This window comes from Lepisma saccharinum, chromosome 14 (genome assembly GCF_977018435.1).
Source record: "Lepisma saccharinum chromosome 14, izLepSacc3.1, whole genome shotgun sequence".
In the NCBI taxonomy this organism is placed as follows: domain Eukaryota; kingdom Metazoa; phylum Arthropoda; class Insecta; order Zygentoma; family Lepismatidae; genus Lepisma; species Lepisma saccharinum.
This window is the reverse complement of record NC_139242.1, coordinates 71,460,571-71,480,795: the sequence shown is the minus strand read 5'-3', so window position 1 is coordinate 71,480,795 and position 20,225 is coordinate 71,460,571. Positions and strand designations below refer to the sequence as shown.

The following is a 20,225-nucleotide window of genomic DNA, read 5'->3' as shown; positions in this document are numbered from 1 at the left end:
GGGCGGGAAATTTTTTTTAAATCTTGACGTTCGGGATGCAAAAAATTCGCAATTTCACGACCAAGTAGGGAAATTTTAGGGGCGGGAAATGTTCGAAATTTCCCGACCCTGTGAAAATCTCGAATTCTACACATAATTTTCCCTTGAGTGATCGTTTCTTGCATTTCTGTAATAAAATACAACAATTTTCGAGAAGTTTCAGACACTTACAAGGCAGAAAACCTCGAGAAATTACCATTTTTAAAAATGTTCAATTGGATTTTCCAGACTGTTCGGTATCCCGAAAAGTCGGGAAATCATTTGCCGAAGTCGGAATCGGGACAGTAATTTCTTTTCCCGATCAAGGTACCGACTTTTCAGGATCCCGCACACCCCTAGTAAATATATCCACTGGAGTGCACTACTACTCTTAAAATAAGGTGCGAACCAAAAAAATACCGTAACCCTCCCTTTCAGAAAGGGGATTTGGGTGGAGGGTACATTGACCAGATAAGGGAAGTCACGGATTATCAAAAAGTAAGGTTTAAGACAAGGGAGCCGTCAGACGTTGTCAGGGAGGGCACTTGTCGCCTCTGAGATATCAGGAAAACATCATAATTATTCGAATGGTGAAATTGTAGGAATGAAGGGTGCCATGAATGACAGCAAATTATATGATCTCTGTTTGATATCTGTGCTCGAAGTGGAAATCTCTACCTTGGGGCACTGCTGTCACCCCTCAGGGAAAAACTCTGTGGGCGCCCTTGGTTTAATAAAAATGAGCTGATATATAGCGCCTTTAGCGCCCTGACGGTATTTCCTAGAACAAAAATGCACATAACCTTTTTTGTAGAGAATTTTATTTAGATTATTTTTCGTCATAGCCTATTTTTCTGTAAAGTGCTTTCGAAGCGAGATATTTGGAAAAAAAACAACTGATTTTTTGGCTCCATTTATCAAAGATGGCGCCCAAATCCGGGGTGGTACAGGGGTGCAAAATTAATATGTTATTAAGAACTCTTCTACGAAGATAATCGAATTTGTCTCACCTTTCCCTGATTTTTTTTCCTTATTGGACCCCAAAATCATCCCTTGTTGACTGACCTAATATACATATACGACAAATACAAATTCAATCAGGCGTTGTTAAATTAACAAGCTTGTGTCGGGTGTTGTACAATTAAAATGACTGTCATCAAGCTTTGTCTGTTATATGATTATTGGTGTGATTCAGTACGATGACTGTGTATTCAGGATGGATCATGTTTATTATAAATGAGTCAAAGTAGCAGAAATATATATGCAAGTAATATGTTTTACATATCATTAAATACTATAAGTTTTTTTAATCAATACTACTGGCACAGCAAGGACATTTTAATTAAAACTTACAAAATATTCCTTAATTTTGCAAGAATGTTTCATCAACTTCCAGACCTTTATCCAACAGAAATTCAGACTCGGACTTTATTTGATATGGACAGCAACGTTCCGTGACTACCTTTTGAACTTCAGCCATGGCATTCTAATCAACGATTTTCATTTAGTGGAAACTCCGCAAATTTATTACCCTTTCCAAATCCTTGCTCATGTTTGACCTTCAACCTTACTGGTTGGTGCAAAACGTCCACGACTCACGAAGAACAATGAGTAGAGTTTGATGCCATCTTTGGAAATTATCAAGAGACTGCTCTTTTTTTCTTTCTTTCACGTTCACCAACCACTCCACTCGAAGAATGACCCCATTGTTTCCAAATAAACTCTCCCGAAACTCCCGAACCACCCATTGTTGAGTCTGAAAAGAAAAAAAAGAGTCAGTCATGCTTCTTGCTGCAACAATGTGAGTGCTGCCGGACGAGTTTTCACTTCAACAGAGCCAGGCTGAAGCTACCACTCTCCCCTGTTCACCTGTTATCGTGCATCTGGAAGTAGACAAAATGCAAATGAAGTTGTTTCTCACTCTCTACATTGAGTGCCGAGGAACTAGAATCGTTTTTACGAGGTGGACGTTGTTGATAAGGCATCACTTTCAGAGTCGTTCTTTACGGAATTTATGTCCGAGACACACGAGCTGGTTGGTGCCTTTGAACTGGCGTCGTCAGGTGATGGTGCAAGGTGTATTTATTTGGTTGCAATCTATCTGGGCCACAAAAATTTCCCTGCCCAAGGAAGCTGATTTGCAAGAAATGTTAACAGGTGTGATCCGTTTTACGACTCGCACCCGACGTGTTTTCAGGCGTGGGAAGGCTGGCTGGCGTCCTCAATGACCCTATCTGATCTATTTATTCAAGTTTAGAGAGAGGTAAACGATATTATTCTGAATAAGATAACATTTTAGTGATTCTGAGTCTCCTCGTGTTGAACATGTGTTCATAAAAGTAACTACCACCACTGGAAGAAACCTTCAATCACACTATAAATATGATTACAGGTTTACCTACTATATAAATTGTGAAGTGAAAAAGAAGGCGAGACTCTTTTTTTTAAAAAATGCAAATTTTATATTTCTTTATTCTCCAATTTGTATTGTCAAATGTTCTATTTTTTATACTCCAATTCGTATTATAAATATTTTTAAGATGTAAAGAAATAGCAGTGATGACCAGTGGCGTAACATGGGCATTTCGGGTGGGAAAGCCAAGTCCGAAGGAAGGGTCGGCCCTTTTTTGCTTAATAATTTACTTATGGTATTAGTCGCCACAGGTATTGTTTATTTGCCTGAAGTCAGCTGGGTTTTCAATAAAACATCATCCATGCATGTTTTAGCTAGACAATTAGATGCCTCACTATGCAACAAACTCTGGTCTTTTGTACCCTTTCTTATACCTTTCGGCATGACGCAAGTAATTAAAAAACCTACGCCTCTGCACAACAGTAGACGTCATTGTTGTGGATGATCCAACTATTGATTGATTTGGTTTATTTTACTTCGCTTTTCTACCACTTTTGGTTAATCGCGAATATGAATGAGTGATGATATTGAAGAAGGGACACTCACAAAGAACACCCGTGCTCACGCCGGGATTCGAATCAGGGGCCTCTGTCGTCTTGGCGCGCTGTGCAATACACTCTGACACGGAGGTGGGCGGATGATCAAACTATCGTACACTCTATTGACGTAACAGTGCCGATTAATAATTCAGACCACTGTTTCTTACATCTTGAGAATGCTGATAAACATTTTAAAATAATTTTGTCCAGAGACCATTCAATGTTAAGAGTTTTCAAATGAATTCTAAACATTTCTATTGACCCAATATTAAGCAGTTAGATAATAACGAAAAAATAATAATAACAATAAAAATAATAGTTTTGCGGATTAAGTGGTAGAGCAGCCACAGGCTGAATTTCTACCACGAGGACTTCACCAACTTATTTATAAAAACTGTGTTGATCTTTTCGTTTTTAATGGACATCGCTGTTCGTGCGATAAATTATACAATGCAGTGGCCATTAAGAAGTGGTATATTTGAGATTGGTAAAGTTACGTCAGTCAATATTGCGTATTGTAGCATCACATAGCACGAGTGGCATGAGCGCGAAGAACCGGGTAGAAATTCTACCGCTGTCGTTTGCTTCAGAAGGCAGGAAGGGTCACATGAACCAATCACGTAGCCCTCTGCTCCATACGCTGGCGTACGAGAGAGCATTTGCGTGCGTGCTGTAGAGATCCAAGCCTGTCCAAGCTTTCTCTCCAGATAGACAGCAAGGAGTATAGAGTCCTTTACGCCGAACCTGACCGGCGTCCTGCCAGGAAAGGCATTGGAAAAAAATGCTAGAACGAGTGTTGTTAGTGGAGCGTTGCAAGCGGATCGCGATAAATAGCTATTTTAATGCCATGAAGGTCAAATATATATGAAGTTTTAGTTTATATTTACAGCATTTACGCATTTTTTTAAATTTTAAATCGGGGAACGCCGGGCGTACTATAACGCTACGCCACTATGACCCTTACCGGCAGGGTCAGCCGTAGGTGGGACGGACTAACCAAAAAGAATAAAACAAAAATAATTTTAAAGACTGAGGGGGGCCTGATGGGGCTTTAACCCCCTCCAAAATTTTGAGAAAAGCAATATTTTGAAATAAAAGTATTGAAGAATTCGAAAAAAAACAAGTTAAAATGGCCCCCGATTGTCATTTTTGACAGTGGAAAGTTATAATATACACAATATCTTACTGTTTATGCCGTCCCTAGAAAGCAGCTGTGGGATCCATGAGTATTACCGTACAAATTGTCCATCACAATGTTTGTGCACTTTTTTTTTTTACCCAATAAGAGCTTCAAGAATTAAAAGAAAACTCAAAACAAGCTGTTGACAACTTCTGCACCATCATACATAAAAATCTATCGCCTAAAAACACACAGGATGTAAGAGAAAATTTTATGAAAATAGTCATGGACAATTTGCACGGTAATACTCATGGATCCCACTGTAAAACCCATTCCAGTTGATACGAGAGATCAGAAGCAGTTAAATGTATTCAATTTTTTAAGCATATCTTGTAATATTGGTCTGGCACAGGGTGCGAAATCATTGAAGATTAGAGGGGGGAAGGAAGATCTTAATCTACACACACACACACACACACACATAAATACGTAAATATTTAAAATACATTATTATTATTATTATTAAATATATACATATACTTTTATATATATATCAGATATTTAAAAAAGTAGCGAACTAATTCCTTTACTGACTGGTGAATAAATTACAATGTAGTTGAAATATCTTTCTATTGTGTTTAAACAAAAGGTAGTTTTTGCTATCTATTAGTATAAATCAATTAGATTTCATAGTTATATGTGTCTTGCATTGTTATTTTACCTCTATTATGAATATATTATATCAATATAACATTTGTTATTGGTGTAAGATCTGTAAATGGTCTCTTGAATGAGAGAGAGAGAGAGAAAGTATGCAACACTCAGAAACACATTACTTTGTTTGTTTCTGATACTATCCTTATTAAGTATATTTGAAGTAAAAAATAATTGCTCGCCTTTTGTTTTTATAACAAACATTCTCCCCCCGGAAATTTTTGGTGGGAGGATTTTTGAAGCCAAGATTGTTGGCCCCTTTCCCCGCCAGGATTTCGCACCCTGGTCTGGCACAATATTTCTTTTGCTGCTTTGCAATGATATTAAACTTAAGATTTATTCTTCCTGTAAGTGGCGCGCCCAAGGAGCATTCTGGGGTAAAGAACTTCCCCCTTTCTTAAATGAAAAGAAGAATGAATGTTGAATGTAGTAAAATTATTCTTAAACCACTACTGTGCGAATTAAGCTTCTTGCTTTGGGGGAGGGGGGGATCCTCACTCAATGGCGTATTTGAGATTTCATTTTGGGAGGTTTCTTTGGGGGGGGAGTATGCAAATATGTATATGTTACCAGTCAGTACACTAACCTATTGCCGTACCTTAGAACATTGCTTCTAACCTAGGTAAATTAATCTTATGATAACATATACACGTAATTTAAAAACAGTATACGTATATCCTAAGGAAACCAAACTCACATACAAAAAGAGCTATCGAACTAGCAACACCGAAAACTTGGCCAAATTTCTATTTCCTAGTTCATACTTAACGTCCACCTAACCTACGTACAAGTTTCTCGTGAAAATTTTAATGCATGTAAAATATCAGCACTCCTACCATGAAAACAACTTAACTGTAAAACAGCCTGCTGTTGTGTCGGCTCGGTGAGGTTGGTCAGTTGCAGAATGGTGACGGTCGGGACTGCCTTTCCCGCATAAGCTGTGGTAAGTTGGGTTCAATGGTGATTACTGATTAACTTAAGTCGTAAATCTGAGTGCGTGTCAAGTCTATTTCTGTACTTGGTTTTCACTTGACTCAGAGATGAAAATCCCGGTAAATTTCTCGTATTGGACAAACGGATTTCTTCAAATTTACTGGAGAAATTACTTACCGAATGCAGTTTCTTTATACTTGTGGAAGTTTGGGGAAGTGTTTTCTCGCATCGTTCATTGAATTTTGCTGGTAAATCATCTATTTTTCGATATAAATGTGTGACAATGCACGAAAGCTCTTGCATCCATTTACTTCCAGGTGGATGTAGCCTGTGTGTGATGACGTAATCCCGGTCAGTGTTTCCAAACATGTGTTTTTGTAACTGAAGAAGGTACGTTTCCGCAAATGGTTTGTGGGGCTGTGTCAATGGTTCGTGGGGCTATGTGTCAATGGTTCGTGGGGCTATGCATATTTTTTTCGAAACCAATTTTTAACTATTGTAACCTAAACGTGACCCTACCTAACCTAACCTTACCGGAAATGGTTCGTGGGGCTATGTATGAATGGTTCGTGGGGCTATGCGTCAATGGTTTGTTGGGCTACGTAGGTATTTTTGGGTGCAGTGGGGTGGAAACACTGCATGCCGAGTACGGTAGTGAAACTGTGACCGCCATTTTGCGTGCTACCGAAGGCAAAAAGAAACTAAGAAAACTTACTCGATATGTCGCAAATAGAACTTATTTCCGTGAAATAAGCGAAATGCCACCTTCAACAATGTTTCTCAATGCAGAATACGTAAGTACGAATATTCAAATTAAATGAAGTATCAAATTTCAGCCGTTTGTCCGATACGAGAAATTTACCAATTTTCACACAAATATGAGGGTCTAGAGAGATGGAAATAGGCTAGATATAATTGTTCACACGGCAAAATAGGGATCATTTCCTCTTTTGGGTTGGAAACGTTGCTCTTTACATACAGATCCCATACCTCTCCATTCCATGCGGCTAACAAAAGAAACGACATGGCTTGCTCTCACATAATGCCGCCTCCACAAACACTTCCGACACAATTCCCTTCCGCCAGTCAAGTCTGAAAACCAACTTTCACACAGAGGTCGACCAGCGAGTGACCTGCAGCCTGCCTCTCACTGCACCAGCGGCGTATACTCTGGGTCATCTAGGTAATCGCAGATTACCTAGATGACCCGGCTGTATTTCTCTTCTTTTTTAAAAAATATATATATATAAATATACATTTCTTCGCAATATTCTTCCAAACGAATTTCGATGCATACATTTCTTTGCTTCCAGAGCGCGAATGCTTCCAACCGTTTGCCGCTGAATGTCCGCGAACCTTTCTCTAGCCGGTGGAATGACTTCAGGGAATCTCAACCTGACGTCATTCTTCCCGCTTCCCTTTGGCGAGGAGGGAGGAGACAGGAAAGTGGGGGAGGAAACACTGCTTCTCAGGCGCGGTGATTCCGTGCCCAGGGTAAGCTCCTTCTTATGAGAGTCCACCGGTCGCACTCTCAACCTTCAGAGCCTTTTTTCGTTCCCTCCGCTGAACTAGGGAAAACATACCCGGTAGAGTGCGAAGAACAGGAAAATTGAATAACATGGGCAAACCAATTCTACGCTAATTTTCACTTTACATTTGCTTCTGTCTTGCTGATTTCTGTTACTTGAACATAAATTGATCAAAAGGAAAAAAGCTTAAATATTGAAGATGAAGCAAACTAAATTCAAAGCTTAAGCAATTAAAGCACCTATATGCATGGGCGTCCGGAACGGGGGGGGCAAGGGGGGGCCGTGGCCGCCCCCTGGAAAATGAAAGTCAACCAAAAATTATATATTTGTCACATATAATTTCATTTCAGCCACAATAATATGTGTTAATTATTGCATGAATATGATAAATTCAAATTTAAGCCATGATTTTTGAGGGAACAACACTATTATTGGGGAAAATGTACCTTGCTTGCCCCCCTGGAAAAAAATGCCTTCCTTGCCCCTCCCTGGAAAAAATCCTGCGGACGTCCATGCCTATATGCTGACTCCCCCCATCCTTGTATTTACAAAAATAGTGATTGTTTCTCCTCTCTAATCTTCAAAAGCAGCGAGAATTCTTCTTTCACTGAACTGAATATTTTTTAAAGGGAAAGATATCAAAAATAAATTTTATATATATATATATTAGTTAATTTAAGTTGCTGTATTCTGCCTCTTTACATTAATAGTGATGAAGATGAACGAATTAAACATAAAACGAAAAAACACATCAGGCACGTAGCCAGGTGGAGAACTCGGGGGGCTGAAACCCCCCTCCCGGAAATCCTACAAATATCTAATTTAAAAAGTGTATAGTGGTAATTATTTTTACTTCATTAGCAGGATTATACACCTTGCATAATACGTTGTAATAATCTGAGATTCATCTTCAGGACTTCTAACCCCACTGTTTCAACTTTATGTGGCGGCTGCTAATAAGGGATGATCCCCATCCCGAAATAAAATTCTGGCTCTGGCCTGCAATGATTCGAACTTTTAAAACCTGTCATTTCGAGTTCGGAAAGGGATTTTTTTTTTATCATTCATAGGGAATTTCATTCTGAGCCAGGAACCCAACAACAGAAGTTTGACGCGTGAAACTGAATGCGTGTAGTCGTTGGCTTCGTGTTTATTATTTATTTAGGTGTTAGTGTTTGTCGTGATAGTGCTGTGTTAAAGAGTAATGGATGTGATACAAGATTTGCTGGTGAAACCTTTTGGAACAAGATCTTTTCAGGAGAAGTTGCAAATTGTTAATACAGGTAGGCCAGTGCCATCGCTTGAACTTATTTCTACACACAAAGACAAAAATCGGGAATATGTGAGGCATTTTCGCAAGCAAATTATGACAAAACACCATGGTTGACAGGAAGTATAAGCTTTGCTTTTTTGTTGGCCGTGCTCACTTTTCGGGGCTGAAAAGAATGTTTGGACGCGTGGCGGATACTGTAATCTTTGAAACGCTTGTACCAAACATGAAAAATCCAAAAGTCACATAACTTCCTTTGTTAAGCTGCAATCTTTCGCACAGACACGTATTGACGTGCAAGTGGACAAACAGCGTGCTTTGGATGTGGTACAGCACAAGTAATCGGATCCTGGAGCAAGTTGAATTTTGCCCTTAAATTAATATTGCGGGTTTTTATTTCACTAGTGCACGTCTTTCATTTTATATTTCACAGGTTGTTTATTTATAGCTTTATCATACTGTCTTGTTTTATTATTTGAAATTCTACACGTATATTAAACTGCAATAACGAGAATTGATTGATTGTGGTCGTAGCAATAAGACAAACATTCCGACACAACATTCCTAAATCCAATATGGATCCTGACATAAATTGCATTGAAACTTTTGGAGTTTGATGATCAAGGGTCGGAGATTACCCACTCGTTAGAACCAGCATACGCCACTGCACTGCACGGACGGGTGGACCAGCGCAGAATCCGAAAGGAACCTCTCTTCTAGCTACTACAGCTCTAAGAGAGGGGGAGCAAGGAACGCTGTTGCATTTCCCCAGATCTTACGTTTTTAGAGTTATATCAGAAAATAGACGCTTTCCTTGTAACGGCCAGGACCATGAATTCAATGCGCTGGAAAAATAAGTCACAACGTCACGGTAATATTCTTTCACGAAATTAATGTCCACGACATATACGAAATAGGAATAAGTAGAGATGTATGACGGAGGGGTAAAGAGAGACAGTTTAGCGATGAGAAATAGAAGGCGAGAGAAGACACACAGAGAGAGAGAGAGAAAGGCAGTGAGAAAAAGGGGACAAATAAACGAGAAAAATAAAGGATCAGAGAGTGAAGAGGAGAATATGCAAGGTAGGAAAAATAGAGGAAGGAACTAAAAAGGAGAGAGAAAAGATAGACAAGTGGAAAGGAGAGAAAGAGATAGACAGAAAGTTTGAGAGAGAGGAGAAGAAATAAGAAAAGAGGAGAGAAATAGATGGAGAGAAAAAAGAGAGAGATAGAAGCAACGACCAAAAGAGAGAGATGAAAGGAGACAGTAAGAAAAGAGGGGCTGGGGAAAAAAAGGAGGAAAGGGAGAGAGGGGGGAGACTGAAGTAGTGAAAAAACAGAGCAGAAATAGACAGGGTGAGAACAATAGAAAGATGCAGTGAGTAGCAGACAGTGTGTGAGAAAGATTGAGAAGAGAAAATAGGGGTGGAAATAAACGGATAGAGAACGAAAAAGAGAAATAGAACGCGGTAGACGGAGAAAAAAGAAGAGAGATCAACGAAGACAAAGACGTAGAGGGACTGGTAGTGTTGGAAAACAGTCCCCAGACATCTCAAAGAGTCCTTTTTTTGGAACAAACGAGGGGCGTCAGACGCTTGGCTACTTCTCCTGATCAACCTTCGCTGCCTTCAAAGAAAGGGCTACGTGCAGTCTGACGGAGCACGCGTGATCTTTCCGGATTGTTTACTCAATTAGCCCCTGCTCAGCGACGGAAAAACGTTTGCTTTTGCTGTTCCTTCTTCCGATGAGATGCAAGGGAGAGATTGCACGATCCGTCAAACGGTTGCTAGGTTTGTGTCATCTTACTATCCCGCAGCGCAGCACCCAATGATCGCTACTGTACTAACAATGAACTTTTCGAAAAACCTCTGCCATTTCAAAGAGTCTCGCTGATGTTTTCAATTCTAGGAAACCAAAACCTGCGAGAGGCTAAAGCTACGAAAATTTATTCTTAATTTCTGATGCATGATGCAACCGTTTCTAATATCAAACTTTGTTATTTTGGCTATGAAAATTGATGTTTAACTGTTGCGCCACCTCGGTGGCCATGGGCATCCAGTGGTGGACGAATGAGCAGTCTCTTCTTCTCGTCGTCACTAATCCTCACAGCTTCAATCAGCCAAAACTGGTAGAAAACGACGCCAAATGAAAATAAAAATACTACGCATGTATTAGACCACATTTTAGTCCATATTTAGCGAATTTTTAGTCCATATGTATGTTAGCAAATATCAATCCCAGCCCTGGTTATAAATGCATATTGTTTAAAACTCAACGTTAGATAGAGCTGAGTTCTCTAATTTCCTTGTTCTACGAACAGCTGTGCCTCGGCGCACTGTAGACTGACTGGTTCTCGCGTTCTGCTGCGCCGATCGCGGCAGAGATTCCTGGGTCAGACTATACTGTTTCAGAAAATTTTGGATACTTTTAAATGTCAGTACAATCAATTTTTTTTATTATTATTTTCACATAACCTGCTTTCCGAATTTAAAGTTATTATCTACATCTTTTACACACAAAAGGTGACGGCTCTCGGATGAGCGTCTTTCTCATTTCACGCTATTTGAAACAGCCAATTCAAAGAGACGCTCTGGCAAGCGAAGATATTTTCTCATCCTGTGTGCATCATGCACATTCTATTGGCGCCTGTAGGAGGGAGCTTGCCCCTCGCCCCCCTCTCCAGAGAAATCTTGAAAAGTTCATGCAATTCGAATGTTGAAATTGTAGCGATGTTATATTATATTACTAGCTGATTAGCCGGCGTTGCCCGGGTATTTATTTATCCCAATCTTGTGTTAGACAGGAGAATAATGAATTCTAACTAAAGTGTAGAAATGTAACTAATTTTAAATGTGATCGTGAATGTCACCAATTAGCTTAGAGACTCCGAAAACTATGGACTCATTAGTGGCATTTTATTTTTCACCCCCTCTCACCCCCCACCGATAAGTGATGAACTTGAAGTTGAACCGCATTGGGAGTGTCACGAAAACTATGGATTCCACACGTTTTCGCACAAAATCATATCAACCTGAATGTTAGACAACCCGAGAAACAATAACGTTGTGCGGGATTGCATAGAGTCACGGATGTCTGTTTGTGCGTAATTTAATATCGGTCGTTTTCGATTACTTTTACATGTCACCCCTTCCCACCCCACCCCTAGGGGTGCCGGGGGTGTCTTACCCCCAAAGTACTCTTTCCAGATTGCAAGTGATACGTGTATCAAGTTTTGTTGAAATTGCTCCAGGCGTTCAAGAGTTATGCCGGAACAGACAAACATGCACACCCACATACACACATCCATTTTTGTATATATAGATAATTTACATGCGTGTGCGCGACGTGAAAATTTTGATCGCGATGGGATTGTGAAGGAACTATTAATAACTCTGACGTTCCGGACTAAAAAAATTCTCCATTTCTCGGGCAGGTCGAACATTTTCGGGACGGGAAATTATCGAAATCTCGAATTGTACAAAACTTATTTTCCCTTCAAGTGATTGTTTTTTTTTTTTTTGCATTGCATTTCTGGAATAAAAACTGCTAATTTCAAGAAATTCCAGACACTAGAAAATATCAAGAATTAACTTTTTTTAAATCAGATCCTTTGGAATTTCACGGCTGTTCGGGATTACAAAAAGTCTGGATCTGACCTTGAAAATTCCCACTCGTCATTTTTAATTGGTAATGTAGTAGTAGGCCAGGGTGTCTACAAAATAACAAATCGAAGATTCTTCACATTTTCTTGACCTTTCTTTCACTTTTTGACCTTTTTTCCTTTTTTCTTTACTTAGGAATAGTTGGAAATGAAGAAAATAGATGTTCTTATTTAATTAAAAACCCCTACTACAGAATCGGTTTTAAGAAGAAAACTGTAGCTGTACTATAACAAGAGATTTAGACTTGCTTTAATTATGCATGTAAGAATTGATGTTTCAGACTTCATTCTGGATGGAGAATGGCCACATTACTTTATTTGATATTTTTACACAACTTACATGCAAGAATGAAATTGTTTAGAAACAAAGTACACAAATTATAACCACAAATCAATGCAAGTTTAGATTTAAATATTCAATTTAACAAATCCCAGTACAGGTATATAACAATATATATTCACTATACTGTAAAGAAAATTGCAAAAATTCTTGACCACAAGCATAATTTCTCGGCTTTCTTGACCTACCTGTTGATTTCTTGACTTTCTCTTGACTAGTAGATCCCCTGTAGTAGTATTAGTAGTAGTAGTAGTAATAGTAATACTAATAATAATAGGCAATAATAATAAAAATAAATATAATAATAGTTTGTATGACTGAAGAGCAAGATATTCAATCATTCCTCTACTCCCCCCCCCCCAAAAGGCAAAATCTTGCGGGCACCCTTGATGGTTTGCTCTCATTGTGAAGCTGAAAGCATGAATACACATTTCGCTCGCTGAATACTGTTTTGGTGGCTGCGATTAGAGGGGAACGTAGTGGGGCAGTTGCACCCCACCCCCAACTTTTTGCCACTATGATAAACCTTATCTACCAAGGGAATGTAAACTGTCCTTGCCCCCAGTTTTCGAACTTAATTCCCGCCACTGTGGTTTGTCGTATCTCCACTTCTCGGCGGAAATGAGTTGATGAAGTTATCGTGTTCCGTGCATGTTAATGCGTCACGTTCCGAAGCGACGTACCTGGTTGCCATATGGTGTGAATTATCAACATTTATAACATGTTTGCGCAAATCGTGTAGTGTATTCAGAATCCACATACGTCCAACTTCAATCAGCCCTACTGAAGAGTTTGCGCAGATGGACAAACGACAAAATAATATTAAGCCGGCAATTTGTTGATTGATTTGGTTCATTTTATTTAGCTCTGGCTAATCGTGAAGATTAGTATCAGTGATGATATGATGAAGGGACACTTACAAAAAAGACCCATGTACAGGCCGAGATTTGAACCCTTGACCCTAGCGATGTAGCGCGGTGTACTAACCACTCCGCCTCGAAGGTCGGATTAATCCACATAAAAAACATTGAAACCTGCAAAGCTTTTAACAAAGAACTGTACAAATACGTATTGGAACAGCTTCTACTCAACTGATGAATATCAAAGCCTGCGATAATGTATGTATGTATTTTTCTTCATAACTTTCGCTAATTCATATCTTATTAAAAATAAAATAGGTATCGTAACACATAAACCACAGTATACTGTAATGATATTGAGGCATCTCAATGTGCATCAGAGGTCCCAAACATGGTGTGGTTCCTGGTAAAAGGTAACATTTTCATTGCAGAGTTTTATTACATTATGTTGTACTCAATGATATTTTAATTTATTCCAGAGTTACCATTTATTGTATTGACATCATATTATTGTATTATAATTTTACTATATTTTACTGTAACCATAAATTGTATTTGACTGTTTTATTATAGTGCATTGTTTATGATATTGTAAACAAACTGAATGTCCGATATCACTGCCTGTATATGCAAATAAGTGATTCATGGATGAAATAAATCTTATCTTATCTGTAAAGCAAAAAGCACCATAAATATGGCCTTTGTGAAAAAATTTAGGGGGTGTTGAGGAAATTCTGACCGGGGGGGGTTAGGAGTGTGTGTGTGTGGATAAATCACAGCTACTTGAGATTAACGAAAGAACTTACTCCAAAACGTTTTGAAGAATCCTTTTGCATTAGTGGAGTAAACAGTTGTGCACCGTAAGTGCCTGACATCTAGCGGCCATGCTGCAAATTAACTCTATCTTGCATCAACTCACGAGTCATCTGGTGGCCACGGTGATAACTACTAGAGCTCATACTACTTCGCCTGAGAAGTTTATTGCGCAAGGGGTGATCAGGTGGTGCATTACCTCCTCAAATGCCTCTACATCATTGGCAGATTTAGCAGGGATCACAGGGGCACGTGTACTCAAAGCGATGAATAAATATTATGAAAAGTGGTGTTAACATTCAATGGCGAATACTTCCTTCGAAAGAGGGGTAGCGAGAGGTACAAAACACCCCTTTCATACATCAAGTATGATTGTATTTTCAGTATTTTGCCAGTATGGGGTATGACACTTCATCTTTCTTTTCACACCATGTTGACAAATATATTCTATGACAGGGCATCCCGATGGCGCAGTGGTAGAGTCAACTTTGCAATCAAGGGGTCCCGGGTTCGACAGCCGGTGGAGGCATATAGTGGTTCGGATCCCACTTTAAACTGTAGGTCCAGTCCCGATTAGCCTTACTCTGCATAAAGTGGACTTAAAACAAACAAATCAATCAATCAATCATGTGCTATGACAGCTGACCACCCACTCCCTAGGCAGGGGTAGCCCACACAACTCCGGAGTTTATGGAATGTCCGCCACTGATAACATCCCAACGAACAAAAAAAAAGTTCTAGGAACATGTTTCATTTTAATTTTCACAGAAGGTGCCGACTTCCGCAGCGGAGTGGTTAGCACAGTGCGCTACGGCGCCAGGGGCCGCGGGGTCGAGTCTCATCACCACTGTTTTCTCGGTCCAGCATTATTTCTTTACAGAGGAAAATAAGACATAATTACACTAAATACTCCCTTACTGATTAATTTCAAATTTAGATCAGGGTTGTCCAATTGTATTGAAATAAAATCCTTAGAAAAATATTTGGACCTAAAAGGGATGAGGATACAGGTGAGTGGAAAAGGTTACATAATTTAGAACCGCACAATTTGTGTTCCTGTTCAGATATTATTAGAATCATTAAATCAAGAAGACTTAGGTGGGCAGGCCATGTGGCACGAATGGGAGAGGAAAGAAGAGTTTACAGGATTCTTGTTGGGAAGCCTGATGGTAAGAGACCTGTGGGAAGGCCAAGACGAAGTAAGGGATATCGGTTAGGATGGAAAAGATTGGATAGATCTTGCCCAGGATAGGGACAGATTGAAGACTTGTGTTGCTGCAGCCATAAACCTTCGGGTTTAAGAATGCCAGAGAGTGAGTTGTGCAATGTATTTTTATGTGCACAGTCTGTAGTTGCTTCAACGATTGGTTCCGGGCCCCTTAATTGTTAAAAAAAATCAACAATATAGCTATCAGACATTGGAAATGAAACTAACTTAGCATTCATTCCAGAAATAGTACCGTTTGAAAGAGCGCGCATGCGCATTAAGACGAATGATTGGCCTCCCTAAGTAAGGTACGCACGTCAAACTGTGATGTCTTATTTTTATTTTTCCAGTTACAAGAATAGAACTCTGCTATTGACGTGCGGTTGAGACTTCCTCTCATTGGAAGTGTTTTCTTTCTTTTCTTCATGTTTTCTCTTCCAGAAACTCCTGGCTCATCTCTCTCTCTCGCCAGACAACTAGAAATAGTCTGTGAGTGACGAAGGAGATACAACAAAAGAAGCATGCAGCCTACATCCAATAGAATGTCAGCCAATTGTGCAATGATTTGATTGGTCGAGCTACTATCAACCTGATGTATAATTAACGACATAGAAAGTTAATTCGGCAAAAGATAACAAACTATGCCAATGAGTAAATAATAAGTTGGGAGATGTGAGATGTATAGACAACCAGGTTGTAGCTGCAACATAATGAAGAAATGGTCAACAGGTGGAAAGGGGATTTTCATTGCCTTTTTCTTTTTATATTCTGCTAGCAACCCCTTGACAGGGTAACTTTCTTTACCACGGTGAGAACAACGAACGTTTAAATTCATGTACTTGAACCGTACAGTAGTCACTGACGTGGGCAGGATTTTTTTCAGGAGGGGCTGCTTTCTGACAGGGCTGCATACACAAGATATTTCGTATATTTAGAACTTTTCCACTCTCAAAAATCGGCAATCTGGTCCATTTTAAGGGGAGTTTGCGCTTTGATTTTTTCCCTAGTTCTTCACTGCCTTTATTTGAAAATGATGATTTTCTCAAAATTTCGGAGATGGCTGTAGCCTCATCAGCCTCCTTTGCGTACGCCAGTGAGCGTAGTAACCTAACCTCGAACCGTAGTAACTGAAAGATTCGATTTTTAAAAGTAAAGGAAGTACTGTCTTTATTGAAGCAATAGAATATTGTATTCAAATCGTAGCTACGTTATAATTATAGTAAAAAAGATTAGAGCGTCTGCGGTGTTGGATAACACGCCATGGAATTCGCCCCCTTTGAAATTTCCAAAATTTTACCTTCTACCTTCATTCTCAGCTGGGAGAAAAGTCCCCCTCCCCCCCAGCTCCTTGGTGTTTTCTTTCCGAGTGGTATGCCATAAGCGTTCTTGAGAGCCCTTTGATCCAGCTTCCGTTTATTTTTTAAAGAAAAGAACACCGAATACAAGAGAACGCAGTTAAATATAGAACTGGTTTCTAACAAGAACTATTACAGTTATATACTTCCCCTGGACACGCCACTGCTTTCTTCTTTACAACTTCCACGCATCTGCCCACATTACGCCTTAAAAACCACATGCTGATTACTATATTACGCCCATGTATATAAACCCCTAGTTCCAATGACACACCGTCATTCGTCACTTCTGTGATGACACCATGGATATTCTTATAACGTCCTTTCTGCAACTCGTACCTCTATAAACAACGCATTTCTCAGCATATGGATAATTGCAACAAAAGTGATAGTAGCAGGTTGTCGCAATTTACCGTCCTACGCAATAGCCCACATGTCCTTTTTCTGGCACCCAAAGTCTGAATTTATTAAGCCTACGCAAAAGGACCACGCCTTCAATGTTGATAACATTTTGAACAATACGTCGACTTCAAGAAGTAACGGCAGCTTTTGGGCATTCGCTTGCCCGAAACAGAATTCACAGTGTATAAATACCTTTTCAGCAAGTGTCTTTTTCTTCTGTTTCTCTCTTGTAAATCATTAGTCGGTCAAGGTCCCACGACGAACCCGATTACGTAGGTTTGCAACCTTGACTGTGTTGAGAAAGTCACACGGTTTAAGCAAGTCATACTGACTTTACACGGCAGTAAAAGCGTTTGTTTTCAATTTTCTATTACCTTTTCCGCGATTAGAGAAGCATTAACTCGGTAAGAACTCCCTACATAACGCGCATGAATAGGCATTACGACAAATCTGTAGACGTTCTCAGAAGATTTGTGATTACATAAAATAATATCGACAACAGAAAATTGCATTTCTGCTTGTTACATAACTGAAGACTGTAAGACAATCGCATTACAATGGCTCGCGCGTGACTTACAAATACGAATACGAATTTGCTATGCTAGCTAAGTAAACACTGAATTCAGACATTAAAGGATTGTGGTAATTGTGCACTGTCATACTGGGAAAGCCGCCTGATGCGGTGTTTTAAGCTTAATATCACAACGCATCATTAGATTGTACTTTCGTTCATTGCAAAAATTCCATAAGATAAGACAGCTACCCCTATAGTGCACCAGGAAAGTCTGTAGAAAAAAATATCTCCCAAACACTGGTGCAGAAAGCAATTTCCGTTGTGATTGAGAAATACTGTATGAGATAGCCAAGTACCTGTCTGTCAAACTGATAGCTCAAGTTCGATCCCAGGATGTATTTTTGTTCCCTCGTCGTTATCTAGTCTTACCCCACACTCAACCTCATATTAAATTTCAATTTTGTTTATTTTACCTCACTTTTCTGATTCACTAAGTTAATCGCAACGTTGAGGATAATTGATGAAACAAATAAATTGATTATCACATTTTGTATTGTTATTTATCTTATTTTACGCCGTATTTTGGATAATCACGACGATGAGAATGGATGATGCTCATATGATTGATTTAGGGGTTCTCACAAAGATGCTACTACTTTTAAGGAAATCAAGAGCAGAATTTAATTACTAGATCTGGATACAATGTTATTGCAGTGGCATGATATGCTATAATTTTCACTTCTACTGCTTGAAATGCTGTCATTCATTTTACAGCATTCGCCGAACATGATATATAAGTATGTCAAAATGTGCAATCGACTCAACAGTTGATTTTCATTATAAATATTTCAAACATGGGACCAAGGCTTTTTGATTAGAAGTCTATGTGATTTTTAAAAGGGTAGAGACTGTGTAATCTTCATAATTTAGGTGGACAATCTAATCAATGTAAACAGCATTGAGCTAGATGCAAGCCTAAGCTTTGTAGGGAGGCTCCCTGAATCTATGAGAAATGACTTTAGGTAGTTTGAAATTGCCTCTGAAATTGCATTGCTTATTGCCAGAAGCTGAATTTGTGGCAAGAGGAGGCAAGATGTATATGTTATTATGAGGATGGCAGTTGCCTTCCCTCTCCAATTCTTCCGGGCACAATGGTCTTTATGCTAACCTTGTCTACCAAGAAAGAGTAAACTGTCCTTCCCTCCTCCCTCCCCAGTCATGACTGAGCCAATTGCCGCCACTGTGACACGTGTATATATATACTCAGTACATGATCGATAACATTGGGCTACTCATTTGAAAGAAAAGTACATACAGATACGATGATATTTTGTTTGCGTTAGAACTTACTGCTAGCACTACAACAGTTGTGCATCTTCGCATCAGCCGAAAATAACACCCATGCATACTGTTTTTCCATGGCAAAACGTTTGCAAAGTTTATTTTCAATTTCACTTAATACGCAGAGCGACATAGGTTAATCGAGATTGAATAAAAATTCAATATGCTGACCAAGGCAGTAATTTAATTTTATTATAAAACATAAACTAAACGTAACGTTTCAACCTTATAGCAAGGACTTCTTGAGACTCTGCACCAAGTACAAATGTAACAAGATACTAAACGTTACGTTTAGTTTATGTTTTATAATAAAATTAAATTACTGCCTTGGTCAGCATATAGAATTTTTATATCATGGAAACAAGGCTTAATGGTGTTATAATAGAGACTGAAGTGGAATCCAGTCAACTAAGATGTGATTTCTAGCCTACAAAAATGAGTAAATACTGAAAATCTAAGTGATTTCATCATGTACAAATTGCACATAGAACGTAAATTTCACCACGTATACATAGATTATCGTTTTCAGAAAGTGCAAGGTATTTGTGAAGTCTGAAATAGCTAGGGAGTAAGTAAGACAATGGCATTGTTATTGATCAAATTAGATCAAAATAGGAGTAGAAATAAACGAATATAAATAGCCTATAGAATATACGTAGTGAACAGTACTCACCGCTCTCGTACACTGAGTTACATAATAAACAGGCTCCGTCATCGTTAGTGTGCACAATTAATTCTGGATCATACTCCCACTCCAGAACGTCACTAAAATCTTCATCTTCTTCATCATCTTCATCATTATCAAAGGAACAAGCAGCACCACTTGCATCTTCCTCGTTCATGTTCAGCGCCATTTTCAATCCCTCCCCTTTACGGGAAGAAAACAAAACATAAACGCTTCCACTTCACGGGTCTTTAAATGACACGGATCATTAACAGCCGGTTTCACTACACCACAGAGAACACCTGTTACTTCACATACGCGCTCACAGCTTACGCACATATGCACACACTCGCGCATGCATGCACAAGGCAAACCTGTTGTAGTCTCCCCCCTCAGAAGCAGAGGGCAGAGTTGTAGCGGAAGATTTGTGCAGGGTTGCCAATACGATGATACTTTCTCACTAAATCTTGATATTGACGTGATATGAACAAGGATTTACAAAAAAAATGAACGAAGGACGTATTTTGTTTCT

General features: G+C 39.2%; 1 protein-coding gene across 2 annotated transcripts in view; it reads right to left on the bottom strand.

Annotated features, from left to right (window-relative positions):
• Positions 1-20,010, bottom strand: part of Cen (cerebellar degeneration-related protein 2-like) — a 283,194-nt gene extending 263,184 nt beyond the window's left edge. Inside the window, exon 1 of one of the 2 annotated variants that reach the window (XM_083135893.1) lies at positions 19,703-20,010. In XM_083135893.1, coding sequence (XP_082992019.1) covers positions 19,703-19,883 — 181 coding nt within the window. In that variant the 5' untranslated portion in view covers positions 19,884-20,010. The remainder of the gene's footprint in view (positions 1-19,702) is intronic. The other variant, XM_083135896.1, reaches the window with a different exon arrangement.
• Between the last annotated feature and the right edge of the window lie 215 nt (positions 20,011-20,225).